Source organism: Podarcis cretensis (assembly GCF_951804945.1).
Source record: "Podarcis cretensis genome assembly, chromosome: 4".
Lineage (NCBI taxonomy): Eukaryota > Metazoa > Chordata > Lepidosauria > Squamata > Lacertidae > Podarcis > Podarcis cretensis.
In genome coordinates this window covers 68,360,049-68,379,416 of record NC_137173.1, presented here as the reverse complement: position 1 = coordinate 68,379,416, position 19,368 = coordinate 68,360,049, and the positions used below count along the sequence as shown (strand labels likewise).

Genomic DNA, 19,368 nt, shown 5'->3' with positions numbered 1-19,368 from the left:
AGGGTTATCCAGTATGTGTGGGGGGGATGGGCCGGCTCTGGAGAACATATGTTCAAGCAGAGATAGCCGCCCCCGTTACGCCGCCGCAGGGGAGAGCAATGACGACCTTTCGGCGTACGGCCAAAGCCTCCCTTCAAAAACCCCTTTAACGGGGAACCCTGGTATCGCCGCCGCAAAGAGGAAGATGGACTAAAGGATTCCGCCCAAGGCCTGATACCGCCAAAGTTGTGACGTTTTGCTACGGGAAAGGCGAAACCTGCCAATGCAGGGAAATTCCTTTCCGGCCCTTTAACAGCGACCTTATCGTAGCAGCGCCCGCATACCTGTGGAGACAGGTTAACCTGCAAAACCTATGAAGAAAAGATAACCTGCAAAAGAAGGCATTAACTGAGGGTGGGTAGGGTGGGAGAAGCTCTGGAGCCAAGTGAGGATTAACAATTAAGATCCACCCTCTATTGTGTGGGCAGGTAATCCCTCCCCCTACCTGGCCTGGTTTCCCTGGCAACGCTTCCCCCAGGTGGGATTGGACAACTCACTGGGGTAGGCAGGGACCTCCAGGTATCCCACCTGAGGGAAGGCAAAGCCTATGGTGATGGGGCCACTCCAGATCCAGGGCTGCACGCGTCCCCGCAAAGGGCGCCCCCCGTTTTAAGTGGGGAGCGGTCATTATGAAATATGAGAAATATTACCAAGTTCAACTGGATATCTCAGAGGTAAAGGTAAAGGACCCCTGGACGGTTAAGTTCAGTCAAATTCGACTATGGGGTGCAGTGCTCATCTCCGCTTTCAGGCTGAGGGAGCTGGCCTTTGTCTGCAGACAACTTTCCAGGTCATGTGGCCAGCAGGACTAAACTGCTTCTGGTGCAACAGAACACCCTGATGAGTGCCAGAGCGCATGGAAACGCAGTTTCCTGCCCCAATGGTACCTATTTATCTACTCACGATAGTATACTTTTGAACTGATAGAAAGAAACACTCACATTTGGAGGGCCACTTTTTAAATCTCTCAAGGGCTCAGAGGTCCCCAGAAGCCACAATCTTGATTGTGACAGGAAATATTAGCCAAATGTCAACTTCCTCTAGTGCCTTTAAACTGAAATATTTTACAATGTAGAAAGGAGCTAAACTGAAGATGACGATATTTGTTGTTATGGGAAAGCCCCACATCCTGTGGTCCTTTGGGGAAACAGTTATTAAGTGTGGGAGATGTTTTCTTACTGGCTTGTCTAAAGATAGTAGGGGGAATGCACATCTGTAAATATAAGCAGCAAGTATCACTACTTTCTTTATACAGAGAGCCAACTTCATCATACTATTGTACTGTTCAACAAATAATAAAAAATCAGAAAGACAAGACACGTCCTACCACAGTATTGTATTTCAGCACATTAAGAGGAAATGCACTGGCAAATCTTACAACAGGATTCCTATTTCAGATGTGATTTTTTAAAAGATTGTTTCTTGTAAGTTAGGGAACTGGATAGCAACCCTGCTTCAACTTACTTGTTTAAATTCCATCTCCTACAGAATTGGAATTCATGCCAATGTCAACTTCTTAACTACTGTGAAAACAAACAACGCTGATTTAAAAAAGCAAACACGACATATGTTCTACTAGGCTGGAACATAGGGAGCACACGATTTCCCTATGCTGCTGGAACAGTGAACGGGCCCATTCATTTTGAAGCACGATGCAACACTGCTGGGAGTACAGCCTAGAAACCAATCAGCCCTGAAAAGCAAAATGTATGTCTGGACTGGACAGGCTCCACAGAAACTAGGCAGTGTTAGAAACTGAGATATGAAAGCTAGGAGCTAAATGGAACCTTAAACCTAGGTTATGGGCACCACAACAGAATGTCTAGGCGCTTTGTTTTTTTTAAGAATACAAAGCTGAAAATGAATAAACTGTAACTAAAATATTATGTTCATTTCCCACATGGTCTAGTGACTAGTCCTTCCCCTGCCCACCCCCCTAATATTCTCTTCTCCAGTCTTCAGAGAGTAGCTGGAAGTGTGGAGGCAGAAAAAGGTCCTGCTTTCCTTCCACTCTGCACTTTTAATTTGAAATCTTAGGCGCCCAGAGCTCAGAAAGTGCTCACGCACTCATGAAATTCCCTGTTGCAAAATGCACTTAGAACAATGGGAGTTTCGAACACTGATACTAGGTCTGCCTGTCTTCAACCTTAAAATAAGAAATGTCTGTATATAATCTCTTCCATGGTATTCTCTGTCCTCAGTTGAAGTTTCTCAAAGCTCCCTTGTGATTTGGGGGTGGTGGGCTTATTAGGGAAGGGCTGTGGCTCAAAGGGAAAAGACATGAGTTAATGGAAGAGCACAACATTTTCATGCAGAAATTCAATCCATGTTTAATCCTCAGGATGTCCAAACCAGGACAGAGAAAGACTCCTGCCTGAGTCCCTGGATAGCCACTGCCATTCAGTGTTGGCAATAGTCATCTAGAGAAATACATGAAGGGACTCAGTATAAGGCAACTTTCTATGTTCCTAAATTGCATGCATTTCAGTCCCACCTAGATGCTCAATAGGCAGCTACAGGTAAGGATGGGGGTAAGCTGGGATTCAGCTAGGATGATGCTTCTCCTGAAACAATTGGGGGGAAGGGGTAGATACACCACTTTGCCACATCCCCTTTAACTAAAATTCTGGTCAACACTGATCTGACTACTAGAAATTTCCCTTCATCTCAGTTTCTTTCACTTCCGTTAAATATACATTGCCAAAATCATGCCCCTCCACAGATTTCCCTACGCTGTCATTCAGCACAGACTTCTTGTCCTTACCTTCAAAGCTCCCCGTGACCATCTCCAACCTTCTCTTTCTGTCCTCATTCCCCACTTTTCACTCTTACAATTATACTGCCTTTCTCTATCCAAGCCTCCCACCTCACTTAAATTACTCTATTTCCCAGTGCTAAGCTTTACATGCTCCTTCCGATAATTTTTGCTATTAGCCTCATCATTGTCCTCTATCTGAACTCAAAACCTGCCAGCTTTTGGCTTAACTCTTTAGCCCTGATTTAAATGGCATCTAGGTACCAATAACTGCATTTGCTCATATTCAGCCCATTACCTCTGGCTCCCCCCACTTCTCCCTCACAAACTGTCACTATTAAAACTTTACATTTTCAATAAAGGTACCACTTTGCCCATCTGATGTAATAATAAAGGAAGATCATATTCACTGCACAGCTTACTTTTCTTTTTAAAAATCAAGCAGTGCTGTAACTGCAACCAGCTAATTCCTGTATATACTAGTCAAGAGAATTAAGGACTAATTTTAACTATGAGATGGGCCACTTCTGAACTGAGAAGATGACTGGATGGGAAAAGAATGTCTGAACAGGTATGGAACAATAGCCTGATGGGCAGAATACCCAAAAGTAATTATGTGATATATGTTGAGCATGTGTAATACAGCTTGTATGTCCAATAAAGAGATTCCAAGTTCATCAAAAGGGTCACAGGGTGCATCTTTGTATCCATATAGAGCAACTTTTGAAAAAGAAATTATCATTATACACATTGAGAAAATGCCAATTTTCATGGTACAGAACTATATGTTAAGGACCACTCACATTCTACGTTATTTACTTATTTTAATACCTGCCCTTCACTGTAAGGTTCCAGAGCGGGTTACAATCCTTTACAATTCATTAAACTTGTTGTGAAAGACTGAATACATGCTAGTAAGTAGTAGATGTACTTAACTAACTGATTGGCATATTATTGCTCAAGTTAACAGCCAACATATTTAAAATATTTTGCCCCCACTCTTCTGAAGGAAAAAAAGTCCTCAAAGCATCTTACAAAAATCAAGAATCAGACATAATCTTGGAAGGCACAAACAAAAGGCAAAGTGACTGGGAAGGAGACGAGGTAAAAGCAAACTCAAGCAGTAGTTCCTAGTTACAGAGTTGTTATAATGGGGAGAAATCAAGGAGTAGAGGCTCCAAAAGTTGCCAGCCAAGCCAATGTGGGGATCCTGTAGTCCCATCTCTCCATCTGCAATAGCCTGGTGGAATAGTTGTTGCCAGATCACAGCAAAGATTAGTTAGGTGCCCTCTATAGATTATATGGAATGGATAGAAGCTACAGTTCGGTAAGATTTATCTCATAAGTCTACGGCAACATTTTAAAGGACTGCAACTAAAAAAAAAAAGTGCCTGTACTCACAATGAAGTTATTACATTAAGTGCCACATTTTAAACCTTTGGGGGGTGGGAACTGTGTATCCCCCAGAAACAAAGCACTGATTACATCTCTTACTCAGATTCTCAAATCTTTATTGGCATATGTACCATCTTAAGGCAGCCTTGTAAAAGAAAGTTTTCAATGTTTGATGTTTTATTATGTTTTTATATTTGTTGGAAGCTGCCCAGGGTGGCTGGGGCAACCCAGTCAGATGTGCAGAGTACAAATAACAACAACAACAACAGCTACAAGATTTCAGTGGGGTTCAGTACAAAAAAAAAAAATCACTCATCAAAAACCTGCATCTAACACTTAAGTTAGTGTTGTATAACATTCACGACTCTTCATTGTGTGTTGCAGAAACCTGGCTACTATCTCCATCTTATCCCCATATTGAGTAAGCATACGAAAGGCTACACTTGCATGAATGCCACTCCCTACTAACAATCAACTGATTAATAAACTTATATCAATTTGTCTGATACCAGGGGCAGTGCAAAATAACGTGCACACCTGATTCTATTATATCTCTTGCACCTTTCTTAAGAAAACAGAAAGAGATGACGCATGACAGCATTTGGATTACTAGAAGATTTTCCAAGTGCTTACACACACAGCTAGATTATCAATAAGATTGCTGCAAAGGGCATGTCTGTGTTATGGCTCTTCTTGGACATTTCCACAGCTCAGCGCTGAAACAGTGGCAGTATTTCCTCATAATGCTAAGCCAAGGATGTGGTGCACTGACCACACATGCAAGCCTGATCACTTCAGCTTCAGTCCTTCTCCTGTATGAGTTGGGTACAAACCAGGAAAAGGATAGGCAGCTAAGTGCTAAATTCAAGCCTAGGATTATGGTTTCTCTCTCTCTTTTTCTCTCTCTAACAAGTCACGACTGCTAGCCTGTGGTTTTATGAAAAGTGAAAAAGAATCATTAAAAGGGGTGCTAACAAAAAAATGTCTAGCTGCTGAAATCATCAGCCAGTGGGAAATTTAAAAAGATTGCTCCAGAAGCAAGAATAAGAGGTCCTAAAAGCAGAAGGCATGGAGGAGGAGGAGGACGACGACGACGTGGGTGAGGCATGGTGGGAGAAGGGTGGAGTTCAAGATAAACCAAGGAGAGAAATCAGGGTAAATGACCAACTAGGTCTCCTCAATGGTGTCTTGTGACAGTACTTTCCCTCCTTTCCAGATGTTATTGTCCCATAGTGAAAATCTGGGTTGTGTGAAGTTAGAGGTTCATCCAGAATTAATGTAGGGACAATCCACATTAAGTAAAAGTATGGATGGGCCCAAAGTGCAACCTGGCTCCACCCACAATTCCACTGGCAACAATTGCACCATGGGATACAGTTTCCAGAGCTGTTCTAGCATAGCTAAGCCAACACAATTCTAACACAAGTTAAAACAAGGATGTGCTTCTCTCCATCAACCACATGAAGCGGGAATGAGCTATGCCCAAGTGTGAAAGTACGTCATTATCTGGCACTTCAGAAGAGATGTTAGCAAGAAGTTTTACACCAGGAAGGTAGCATTTGCAGGCAAAAGTTAGTCTGTTTTTATGAGCAGTGATGAGTACACCCAGACTGCTCTGATAAACAGTTAATATTTTGCTTCATGCTTTTCACTGACCATGTTTGGACTATTAGAGCATGACATAATAAGCTGAAATATGAACAAGTCTTTCAGCTGCACACAAAGCTTCTTTGCTTTTCCCTTTGAACAAGTGAGCAAGCAAACAGGAGGTCCTCCATTAACTATAAACCAGGGAATTATGGCCAACAACTTCAGAACAAGTCAGAATATTCAAACATGGTTTGAAGTCTATTCATTGCAAAGCTGTTAACCATAGTTTCCTGGTTCAGACAAAACAAGAAACTCTAGTTAAAAGATAAAAGAAGATTTCCTGGCTGGTTGGTTTACCCCTTCACACATGGGTGCTGCATATACAGCAAGGAGGTTTCTTCATATGTCAACTTACTAAGTCAAAATATGACCACCCAAACTCTCCCACAAAATGGTACAATTAAGCACTGTCTTCTCTCAGCATTTTATGCAAGGGGTGTCAGCTGTGAGTCAATCGCCCAAGGAGGAAATCTGAATCCTACATTCTGTACTGCTGCCTCTGAAATGGACAGCTGCATTAGTACACTGTTTTAAAGGAAATCCATTTGACATACACAGAAACTAGTCTGCTCTTCTGAATTCAATATGCCTGTGTTGTGTAGATTAATACCATGCTCCAGCTGTGCTTATATGTTTTTTCCCTCCATGGAATAATGCTGTTAAAACCACAGAGCCCTTTGTTATATATCTTATGGGGATGATTCATAAGAGTAGTACTTGCCTAAACAGAGCTTCCATCAGCAGCTGCTCCCACCAATATTTATTTTCAATTTGTCACAAATATAAGAGTCACTGTGTCCATGGCTTAGGAAAATCTGGGTTCAAATCCCTATTTACCATCAAGCTGAGTGGTTGACCTGGGCCAGTCACATGCTTTCAGCCTAGTCTCCTCCACTGGATTTTTGTGAGGTTAGAATAAGTGCAACCTCCATGCATGTGCATTGTTGTGAGCTGTTTGGAGGAAGGATGGAATGAAAATGTGAGATACAAATAATGGATATGAAGATGTGGCAATAATTATGGTATCTGATTGCAAGATCTAGTAATCATATATGGTAGGAATCATACTCTGTTTCCTATTCACACCAGGGAACAACTCCCCAAAGACTAAAAACAGATTACTGCTTTTGGAATAAAATTTAGATATGGATTTGTCCACAACTGATGCCTTTCTACTGGCAACTTGTCAAGCTAGACAGAAGTTAATAGGTGTCAAACTTCACAGGGAAGCAAAGCTTTAATTTCCTCAGATCAGCATTCCAGACAATGTTTACAGACAACTTTTTCGCAAAGGGTTATTCAAGTAGTTCCCACCCCCCTTATAAACATCGGCTGGCTGAAATCTAAGATGCGGGGGGGGGGGGGTTATACCAAACTCTGCATTTATTTCCCCAGAATCTCTTCCCCATTTTTCAGCAAGCTGTCCAGTATCAACAAGAACTCTCCAGACATCTGTGCTGTAGGCATTGTAGCCCCCGAAAGTTGGGTCACAAACATAACCTCAATATAGCATCAGGCTGGTACATCCATGCTTCATCAGAATGTGCCACAATTTCCATTCCATTTTGCTGACTTGCTTTGATAAACAAGCAAAATTGCAACTTGGAGAGAGGGGCAGAGGAGGTGGGCAGGCAAGGGGGTGTATCTTTGAAAGTGTCAGTTGCAGAGTTTTAAAAATTTTATTTCAGTTGTTTATACTGTGGGTTCCTCTAGTGGTGCATAGTTACAAGTGAATAGACATTCCACTGAGTGCAACTTGGTGCAGAGACACGTCCATATCTAGATGTACATTCTGACCTGCTTTTTTACCAGCTGCATTGACTGCTGGTAAAGGTAGATCTGCAAGCATGCACATATAGACCATTCTGCCTTGCCATTAAGATCTGCTTGAGAATCCCTGCATATAGGCCCACTGTAAGATCAAATTGGCTGGAGAGCACAAGAGACAAGGCATTCTCAGTTGTGACTTCTAGCTTATGGAACTCCCTCCCCACCAATCTCCATTCGCCCAAAGTTTAGAAACTTACCTGTTTTGAGTGAGCTTCTCTAAAGTTCTTTAATGCAGCTGGTCTGGAATTATTAAACTGTTTTAACCATCTTTTAGAGGTGTGGCATTGTTTGGAGAATAATCTGCTGGGTTAACTAATGTTTAAAACACTCTGGGCCATGTAAGCTTTTATGGTACCGTTCTCCAATTCTGAATCATCAATATGAATGTGTTGTTCTAATGCATTTTGTGTGCTTTATTGCTGTTGTGAGCTATACCTGTATACCTGAAGGAGGGTCTCCACCCCCATCATTCAGCCCGGACACTGAGGTCCAGCTCTGAGGGCTTCTGGCGGTTCCTTCACTGTAGGAAGTGGGGTTACTGGGAACCAGGCAGAGGGCCTTCTTGGTAGTGGCACCTGCCCTGTGGAATGCCCTCCCATCAGATGTCAAGGAAATAAGCAACTATTCTACTTTTAAAAGACATCTGAAGGCAGCCTTGTTTAGGGAAGTGTTTAATGTTTAATGCTGTATTGTGTTTTTAATATTTGATTGGGTGCTGCCCAGAGTGGCTGGGTAAACCCAGCCAGATGGGCAGGATATAAATAATAAATTATTATTATTATTATTATTATTAAGAATGACACAAATATAGACCAAATCAATGCTATTAGGATGGAACACTGGGACAGTGATACCTGTTAGTTATAGGGAGACACCTAAATACAAAGACGCTTTCATCCTTGCGTACAACAGACCCATGTGGTGGAATTCAGTAGCAAATGTAGAATTCTCCTTCTTGTTATTTATCAGAGTGCAAAATGGAAGCAATGGAGGAACTTGCTGGGGAGTTGCACTTGGTGGAACAAGATGCATAACCCTTTTCTTGTCTGCCACTACTTATTGCCTGCCCCCCCCCCCCCAGCTGCTTTTCTTCATTTGATGAGCAGATGGTTGAGTCCTTAGCTAGGGAAAAACCAGCATGGAAAAACTGCAGAGGATCCCTGGTCAAATCTCCTCACTGCTTAGTAGATGTGTGGCAAGCACGGGACTGGGAACGGCCACATTTTAATGAAGTGCTACAGTAAGTCACTTTCTCTTATATTAAATTTTATGTTTTTAATAATAATAATAATAATAATAATAATAATAATAATTTATTATTTATACCCTGCCCATCTGGCTGAGTTTCCCCAGCCACTCTGGGCGGCTCCTAATCAAGTATTAAAAACAATACAGCGTTAAATATTAAAAACTTCCCTGAACAGGGCTACCTTCAGATGTCTTTTAAAGATAGGATAACTGCTTATTTCCTTCACATCTGAAGGGAGGGTGCTCCACAGGGTGGGCGCCACTACCAAGAAGTCCCTCTCTCTGGTTCCCTGTAACCTCACTTCTCGCAATGAGGGAACCACCAGAAGGCCCTCGGTGCTGGATCTCAGTGTCCGGGCTGAACTAGCTTGACAAGCTGCCAGTAAAATGGCATCAGTTGTGCACAAATCCATATCTAAATTTTTCACCTTTCTGACTAAAGGTAGAAGGTGATAATATTCAATTCCATGGATGAACAGGTCACCTCTAATGATGACATGCTCAGGAAGCCAACATATCCATAAATGAAAACTTTACTGAAGGTCACACTTGGGAAGGCAATGCTTTCTATCCTCTGCATTAATTTATTCTCTTTCAAACTTACACAATGATTTAAGTCTGTATAAATAAAATAAAGAGGAACTTATGAATCTGTTGGGTTTTTTTGGGGGGGGTTTTGAGAGATATTTATGTTTCTTTGTCTCTAGAGCAACTCCAATTTATATTCTGTTGAATCTTCATTGGAGACAACTGCTTGGAATATCTAGACTACAGACAATCTGATTGCCTCTGTGAGTGCATACTATAGCCTCCATTAAGTTAAGTAGCGGAGACAACACTACACTCTTACTTTTTTCAGAGGCACAGTGTCCCTCATCATCCTTCTTTTTATTTTCTGTTTTGTCAGAGTAGTAACCAAAGTCATCTTTCTTGAGTCTTATTCAATAGCAGGTTGATATCTGGGTCAGCAACCTTTATGGTCAGTGGACACATCTGGAATTTTGAGAGAGCACCATGGGCACCAGTCACAAAATGGCTGCCATGAGGTCTGTGGCATAACACAATAACTGCCACATCTGAAAGAGAGGCAGTACTACAAAATGGTGTTGGAATGTCCCCACATCTGTGGAGAAAAGGCATTGCTCACTGCTCCACAACACTTTACAGCTAATCTCTATTCAGAGTAGAAGAGACGATGGGTGTCTAACCTTGGCATCCAATGTGGACAAGTTTAATGCAGGAGCATCACAACTCGGAGTCAGGAGTGGAGCAAAAAACCCACTCACCAGTCTTTTGTGTACTGTGGATTTGCTAAGATCTTTCTCTGGCACCCTAGGAAGTACTGACAGGCACCCACAGGCACAACGTTGGCTATCACTGTTCTATATCTACATTACTATGCAAGTAAAAGGGCAACATTGATCCCAGCGTTAGGCAGGGAGTTCCTTGCGTGACCCGTCCTGATCATGCATAGATTAGATTAGATTAGATTTCAGAATTCCACAAGATGGGGACAACCTTCAAGGGTGTGTGTAAGGATGTGAACAAATTTTGGGAGAAGATATTATTATTAGATATTATCCTTCCTTCCTCAAATTTGTGAGTTCAGCACAGTACATCCCTTTGAAGCTTTAAAAGCTATCCCACAGTGTGGGTGCTCATGTAACTGTGCTGACTTGATACATGAACTTAGATATCATGCATGAACTGAACACAATGGAATTTAGGCTCAGTTTAAGAATGTTAAAAAATGAAAGTGTGGAATTCTTTAGTACTTTAGAACAAGTGTTCACTATGATCTTCCTGTTACATAAGCAAGCAAAATAACCTAACAAAGTTCAGAGGGCAATGATATACATTAAAGTTAAAACAATCCAAAGTGTCAAATTCTGTCATCTGACTTGAACAGAGAACTTATTCAAGGAATCATTGATCAAAGCAAGTTCAAGATCTCTCATAATATTTTAAACAATACAGTCCAGTGTGTTTTCATGCTTAACTTTAAAAGCGTATTATGACTCACTACATTGTAAGAAAAGAATCAGTTGTGTGATAGTTCACATACAAAAACCACAGACATTTTTTAAAAAAAATGCTTGGTTCCCTTAGTTTATCATTCAGATGAGATCTGAAACAAAGAAACAAAAACACAATAAAGTTTCAAGAACAATGGATTATTTATTTAGGTAAAGAGAGATAGCAATTAATATTTTAAAGTTCATCAGGGGGAAAGTATGCATATGAAAAGAAAGGATTTAAGCGTGGACTGGACCAAAGGATCCCATAATTGAAATGTAGCCAACTATAATGACCAATACTAATCAAATTTGACCATTACTGTGTCTCACAAAGGGTTTTTAATCCTGCCTGGACAAAATGAATAGGAAGAAAGAGGGCTGCTTTTCTTTCAGGATTTGCCTCCAGCTGTTCAGAAGAAGAAAGCACAGTTTAAACACAAACAGATTTGTCTTTCTTTTCCCAGTTCAAATCGTACGTTGGAGCCCTAACTCCAGGTAGTTAAAAGTATGCTGTTCATGGAGTTTGTAACTAACATAACTTTTCAACAGTAGCAGTGAGGCCAAAGGTCTATCTAGTTGATTTTCTTCAAGTTACCTTTTCAAAAGTTTGCTGAAAAAATGTGTGCCATCTTCTCTCTCAAACAAAAAGTGGCATTAGTCTTCTGAGAAGGGACGGAGATGCAGAGAGCTGATGTTTGTATAACCAACTTTTCTTTAGTATTCTCCAGCTATGTCCTTTAAAAGTGGGGGGAGGAACTGGCCTGCTCATTTCCTCTTCTCTTATGAAAACCCCAGTGTTCAAGACCCATTCAGCTTAGTCGGTCTCACGCCAAGGAATCTGGCTACAAGATTGTTTCTCAGGCATGTAACAGGGTTTAGACTGAAAAGGGAGGGGTTGGGATGGAAGTTAGTAACACATGGACAGTTAACAAGCAGCCAGATCCAACTATTCCTCTGGCACAAGATCTTCCTAAGCCTGCTTTAGAGGGAGGAGCTGTGTTGTACAATCCTCTGTCAGCAAAAGGCATTTGCATGCACAAGGTAGGTTTGCCAGTGTATCTATTGACACCAGTGAGGTATATAAAAAAAACCCTTCTCTTGAAATTTCCAAGTCCTTTTTGCTTTTAGCATGGCATTCATACCTAAATTCTGCTTTTCATCCAAAGCTCTGGGAGGCACAGCAAAAGTCTACAGGGGACAACTGAGGTACAGCTCTGAAATCTGGATGTTCCTTCAGCAGCAGTTCAGGGGAACTTGCTGGGCAATGCAGAAACTTGAAAAGAGTTGCCTGCCCTCGACTCAAAGGCTACAATAACCCCAAAAGGGTATGGTGGCTTGCCTGATCTAGTATTCAAACAAACAAGCATGAGAGTCAGAAAGTCCATCTGGTGTAGTTAAGTCTATAAGCCAGTTAGGAAATTTCCTAATAATTCAAAATCTATCAAGAGTTAAACCAAGTGTCTGCACAGCTACCAAAAGCATGAGGACCTGTCTAGAACTGAAGCTCCTGTTGAGGTGGCTAGTCTAATCCAGAGTGCTTTGAGAATGTCTTCACAACTCAAACTGCATTCTGAGGACCTTTTTAATGATGGACAGAGTTCAGAGTCCTTTCCCCCCACCTCAATTGGTAACATCAGGCATCAAGTAACCACTTACCATAAATGGGCAGTTCCTGTTAGTTTGCTCATTCCTTAATGTGGTTTACTGATCAAAGCTTGTTCAGGTTCTCATTAATTATTGGCATCAATTACGCCAGCTAAGCACTGGTATTAGAAAACAGTATCTCATCCAACTCTCATCCCTCACTTCCCTGAGCTTCCCTAGTGAAATCTATCCAACTCCCTTTGCACCAGAAGGGCAAGTCAATAGCCCAGGTAGATAAGAATATTGGAAAGAGTGTGACTTCTATAAGTTAGCTGCTGGGTGAAGTGCATTCAGAGCTCCATCAGGAGGAACACTGTTAGTTGCCCTTGTGTTACAGAGGCCTGATTGGAGCCCAATGGAAGTTGGGTATTTAGTGCCACCAGTCCTGTGCTGTGGAAGGAACATTCTTTCAGCAGAGATTTGGCAGGCAAAACCACTTGGCTTTCAGGTGTATCTTGAATGCCCTTTCATGCCAAGAGGCTTTAGCAGGTGTTTAAATTGATTAACAAGTCACTTTAATGATTTGTATTGTTTATAGTGGCATTTTATGTTTTAAAGTTGTGCACTACCCACCACCCATATTTTACAATACGGCTGTATAGAATAAACAAATGTTCTGATCACAACTAACTGTTTCAGGCAGGATGGAACATTAACAAACGTTTTAGAGTGGCCTTTGAGAAAAGAGGAACTTGCTGTTTTAAAACAAAGATCAAGACTGTTGCTTTAACAGCCCTGGCCAAAGCAACATTGTTTCTGGATGCTTCCAATCCTGCTCTGGACAGCAGTCCTTTTTCTTATCTTCTTTACACGCTTGCTATTGCAAGCAAGACTCCAGTCTTGCCCCACAGTAGGTCACTGTCCCCAAATGCTGCTTATCGAACCTAAAACTGTCAAAACAACACTAAGTCTCCAGGTCCAAATATCTGATGGTACACTTTACAGAACTGATCATACAGTATAAGGTTTCTTCTTTTTTATCCTTTGTTGCTATCACGTTAAAACTACAGAAATGCAAACATACCCCCACCCCAGTTTAAGAGTCCATATCTTATTTAATTAGCTAAAAGCCTGGGAGAAGAGGAATGTTTTTTGCCTGGCATATAAAGTTATGTAACAAAGGTGCCAGATGAGAAGAAGAAGAAGAAGAGTTTGGATTTGATATCCCGCTTTATCACTACCCGAAGGAGTCTCAAAGCGGCTAACATTCTCCTTTCCCTTCCTCCCCTACAACAAACACTCTGTGAGGTGAGTGGGGCTGAGAGACTTCAAGAAGTGTGACTAGCCCAAAGTCACCCAGCAGCTGCATGTGGAGGAGCGGAGACGCGAACCCTGTTCCCCAGATTACGAGTCTATCGCTCTTAACCACTACACCACACTGGCTCCCTGAGCCTCCCTGGGGAGAGCATTCCACAAATGGGGAGCCACCACAGAAAAGGCCCATTCTCATGTTGTCACCTCCAGAACTCTCACAGAGAAGGAACACAAAGGAGAGCCTCTGATGACGAGCAAAGGGTTGGGTTTGGTTCATATGGGTAGAGGCAGTCCTTGAGATGTTGTGGTCCTGAGCCATTTAAGGCTTTATAGGTCAAAACCAGCACTTTGAATTGCAGCAACATAACCTAGAAGTTACCAGAGCATATACAACAGAAGTTAGGCTATTCCTATTCACATAGGGGTGCAACTGGGTCATCATCTGAAGCTGATGGAAGATACTCTGTGCCACCGAAGCCACTTGAGCCTTAGGTGACAGCAAAAAATCCAAAAGTACCTGTTCCTTCAGAGAGTGTGTGTGTGTACCCCCATCAAGAACAGGCAAACCCCCCCCCCATCCATCACGTTCTAGGGAACTGCCCACTAAAAGTGCCTCTGTCGTATCTAGATTGAGCTTCAGTTTGTTGGCTCTCATCCCATCTGTTACTGAGGCTAGACCTCAGTCTAGCACATTTACTGCCACACCTGCAGATGTAAAGGAGAATTAGAGCTATGTGTCATCAGCATATTGCTGACAATATACTCCAAAACTCCGAATGACCCCACTAATGGTTTCATACAGATGCTGTACAGCATGAGGGATAAAACTGAACTATGGGGCCAAATAGCACTCCCAAGCATCACCTTCTGGAAACAACTATCCAAGTAAGACTTGGAGAGTCACTCCAAAAGGATACCGTAGCCAATGGCATTGAAAGCGGCTGAGAGGCTGAGGACAATGAACAGGCCCACATTTTCCCCCTCTCTCTCCCAAAAGAGGTCATCATACAGGGCAACCCAAGCAGTTTCTGTGCCAAAACAGGGCCTAACCCCCAATTGAAATAGATCTTAAAAATCTGTTCCCTCCAAGAGCACCTGAATATGATCCACAGCCACACACTCAAGACCCTTGCCCAAGAAAGGGAGATTGCCAATTGGCTGGTAATGATTTTTCTAAACTGGGGAGGGTTCCCCAGTTTATCAATGCTATAATACAGTGGTACCTCAGGTTAAGTACTTAATTCGTTCCGGAGGTCCGTTCTTAACCTGAAACTGTTCTTAACCTGAAGCACCACTTTAGCTAATGGGGCCTCCTGCTACTGCTGCTGTCACGCCGCCTGAGCACGATTTCTGTTCTCATCCTGAAGCAAAGCTCTTAACCCGAGGTGCTATTTCTGGGTTAGCGGAGTCTGTAACCTGAAGCGTATGTAACCTGAAGCGTATGTAACCTGAGGTACCACTATAATACTTTAAAAACATCCTTTTTTACCACAAGTAATATTAAACATATAAATTGAAAACAAAGATATCTAAGATTCAATATCAGAACAAATGGCAACAATAATCAGGAAACATTTCACATCTCTAACTCCTATCATTGTGATTGTACTCTTTATGGTTCTCTCCTCCCCCTTCCACATTTTAATCAATATTCTTCAATACGGCCCTAGTCTCATGATTTAATTTAGTCAGTCAATAAACGTTTAAAGTCTTAATGTTTTACTGCATTAATGAATCTCAGTAGAAGAATGGCCCACCAAATTCCATAACAGTTAATCAGTTTCAAGTCATGTGTAGAAGCAATTAAGTAGATAGCACAGGATGCCAATAAAAAAAATCATTCTGGAACCTTAATGGTTTGGCTACCATTTCAATTGCCAATCTTTCAATCTTAGGACTAAGAGGCGCGTATCCTTGGGTAGGGTGCAGTTGCTTAGCAGACCTGACCCGCTTCTATACAATGAGTTCAATGTTTAATTTTGCTTTTCAACTCTTAAGCACGCAGCCCGATGAGACCTGTATCCAAGTTTATGTTTAGTGGCCTATTCCTGCTGCAAAGAGGCAAAACAATACAGATTGCTTGCAACCATATTTGATGAATGGGCAGAAACTAGTTTTAAAACTGTTTAGCTTTAAAAAAAGAAGTTAATAGGAGTACATTGTATCATTTTGGAATTGTGTAATGAACCGTGTGCACCCACATACACAAAGCCAGTCTGTTTGAGCTCCTGTGCAAAATAAACTTCTGTGTACCCAACAAATGTATCCAATACCTGGATACATACATGTATCCATATCCACAATGCTCATCCAGGCCTGTTTGAACAGGCTGAATAAGTTTTTTTATATGCAAAATGCACACACACACACACACACACACACACACCACCCAGAAGCACTAAATTGTCTATAACCAAATCTGGATCAAGGCCAACACAAGTAGATTAATATAAATGGCACTTTCCCCATCAACTTCATTGGAGTGGAGAGTGAACTCCCTATCTGTCAAGGTTAAAAGGGACAGTTCTTCTGCCTGCCCTTCCTCCCTTCTTTCAAAGTTAAGTAAGCACTGCAGTTCAGGAGCCTAATCTTCATTCCCAATGTATAAGGAATTGTGGAAACCATAAAGCAGTTTGAGAATGTCAGCTAATTTGATGCTGTACATCCGCTTTGGCTTTGACCAACCAAGACCATATAGACATATAATTTAAACTAAAACCAGATGCACGGCACAAACATCTGGATACTAACATAGGGATATGAGCTGATAAACAGCAGTGTTGCTCTGATAACCTTCGTTGGGTCATATAAAGTCTAAAACTGAGCAACTTGGTCTTCTTTATCTGAAGCGTCAGCATTTTATAAAACTTCTGCTCTACCCAGGAGCCAAAGGAATTCATTTTAACCTTCCAAACCAAAAAAGCTTATTGTAAGCAAACTATACAATAGCTAGTCTGAGATTCATCTGTGTGCTGAATTTCAATTATTCCAATTATTATGAGAACCAAGATATCTTGAACATATTAAAGTTTATAATTCCAAAATAGAATATTAGGGTCCCCTCCCTCAATTGTATCTGCAAAGACACAATAACAACCACAATCAAACAAGAACTCTGAATAAGCCCTTCTGATTTCAGTTTTTACATCTTGTTTTTTAACTTACTGCTCTTATAAGTATTGCCACACTCCAGAAATCCCCTTAAAATTGGTCACAATTGCATTCACAGTTGATCCCCCCCCCCCGTACATGTTTAGATCTTTCCTCATTTTTATTTTTATTGAGCAGCCAGTGTTAAAGACCTTCTCTAAATAAATATTTTTTTATGCATAAATTCCTGTTAGGACACCTATGAAGTTTTGGTCATAAAAAATACACTGTGAATATACTCTACCACAATGGGAAAAAAACTTTCTTGGCTATTTCTCCTGCCACTTCGGTGTTATCTCTAACCTAGTTTCTATACCTACTCTTCCTGATCAGTATGCCACACTTTCTCTACCTCTGCCCACCCCCACCCCTCTGCAATAATGGGCCCTCACTAAATAAGGACTTCCTGCAATTAATTCAAGTCAGTCACCACACCTTCCATATGCTATGTACTATATACCTATTTATTTGATGACCACATAAGCAAAGCAGTGTCTCAGGAGTGCATTAGTACATTTATGCTGACTGCAAAATTATTACACATGTCACAAAGAACTGATACTGTGCTTAATTCTCACAATTTCATCCAAAAATTAAATCCCTGAGATGACTTTTTTTTAAAGCAGTCTACAGCTGGAATGCATTAGTGAAATCTTTGCCATATACTTTTAGCCATCAAGACTGAACTCCAGTGCATCGTTATTTCAATAACTCAAAAGAGCTTTAAAAGTAGTTAAATACCTTTTGCGGGGGATATGTAAAGTAAAAGGAGATGTAAAGAAGGGAGGGTTGTCATTTGCACAAAGATCGGGCAAAACCTTTCCCACAAGGACACCCGCTCGGTCCATGACTTTCAGAGTATATCTATTGATTGTGTTTAATGAAGCAGGCTTTAAAGTCATACAAGCCTAAACGAAGACACAAGCCGGGACTTATGACTTATAGCCAAGTATAAATTCTCAGTTGGGCTGGGTGGACACACTTAATTCAAAAAAGCGAACACCGTAGCCAAGATCTCAAGAAGGTGAAACGGTTTGCTCATGCCTTTCCTCTAACCATCCCTTTCCAAAATCCAGCTCCAACCCACCAGAGGCAGATTAGATCTGATTTGTTACCATTTAAAAAAGGGACACAGTAAGAGTGTGAGAGTCCATGAACTATATGCAGGGCAGTATTGCCGTTTTAAAGTCATGTTACACTTTTGAAGTCATGTACCAAAACAAAGCATGCATCTTAAGCTTGCTCCTGCTCACTGCTTTGTGTCTGGTCAGAAGCTTTAAGAGAGCAGACAAAACTCCACTGCAGGGTGATGTGTGGCCAGCGGGGCTCTAACCTTACTGCAAAGTTAAAGGGAGAAGAGGGAGCCTTCCTGGTATCTCAGGGCTCCCTCGGCTGCATTTCGTCGCTTCCCCTTCCCTCCTCTCAGCATCCCGAGGAAGACCCAAGGATCTCAAAGGATCTCAACTTCTTCCCAATGCTCAGCACCTCTCTCCCCCCTCCCCAAAGAAAGACCCGCGCGCACAAGAGCATGTGCAGAGTGCCTCTCCCATCCCAGCCAGTATCTGCAGTAAGAGGAAAGGAGGCTTCTCCAGAGGGTAAAATGCAGGGGCGCTTAAGATTTGGAGGTTCCCTCTGCTGCAAAAATTACCCAAGTTTGGGTCCCGCCCCCAAAGGGGTTGAGGGGAAGGAAGGCAGTTCCAACCCCGGAGCCGTTTTCAAGGCGAGAGCCGAAGCAGCCCTTCTCTTACCCATGGCGTCTGGCAGGCGTGCAGGTGGCTCGGCTGGCGGCGGCAGTGGCGACTTCCCCGCTTGCCCTTCAAGGCTGGCTTTTCCCCGGCTGGCTGCGAGGAGACGAGCAAACTCCTCCCGGCGGCGTCCTCTCTCGGAACAGGCGCCTCAGCTGCTCCTCCGCGCGCCGCTCGCCCGCGCCCGCCGCTCCCGCCCTGGCTGGCCGAAGGGGGCGGGGCCTGCGCGGAGCCGCCTCAGAGAGGAGACCCCGCCGCCGGTCGGCAGGCCCGGGAGGCGGGAAACTCCGCGGAGGCAGCTCTTCGCCTCAGACGCCTTTGTGAGGGGGGGCAGCAAGGCAGGGTGAGGAGACTTCAGGGGCCTGGAGCTTCCCGGGCATTGTGTGGCTCTCTACATATGCCTTGCACGCAACTCTCTCTCCTAGGGGAAGGATATCTCCCGAAGACACCATTGGAGCTCTAAGGAATACACGCTTGTAGTGGGGCGCGTGCGCGCGTGCGCCCTCAGGTGCGCCCGGAGATAAGAAGGTGCCTTCTATTGAGCCGGCCCGTTGGCCCATCTAGTTTGGTTTCTAGATGGCACCTGGGACCTTCTCCACGCCCAACAGAGGCTCCACCAATGAGCTACGACCTTCAGTGT

General features: G+C 42.6%; 1 protein-coding gene across 2 annotated transcripts in view; it reads right to left on the bottom strand.

Annotated features, from left to right (window-relative positions):
• The window catches only part of GPM6B (glycoprotein M6B), a 110,185-nt gene extending 91,283 nt beyond the window's left edge, over positions 1-18,902 (bottom strand). The window contains exon 1 of one of the 2 annotated variants that reach the window (XM_079972996.1): positions 18,732-18,902. In XM_079972996.1, coding sequence (XP_079829122.1) covers positions 18,732-18,735 — 4 coding nt within the window. In that variant the 5' untranslated portion in view covers positions 18,736-18,902. The remainder of the gene's footprint in view (positions 1-18,731) is intronic. The other variant, XM_079973000.1, reaches the window with a different exon arrangement.
• Between the last annotated feature and the right edge of the window lie 466 nt (positions 18,903-19,368).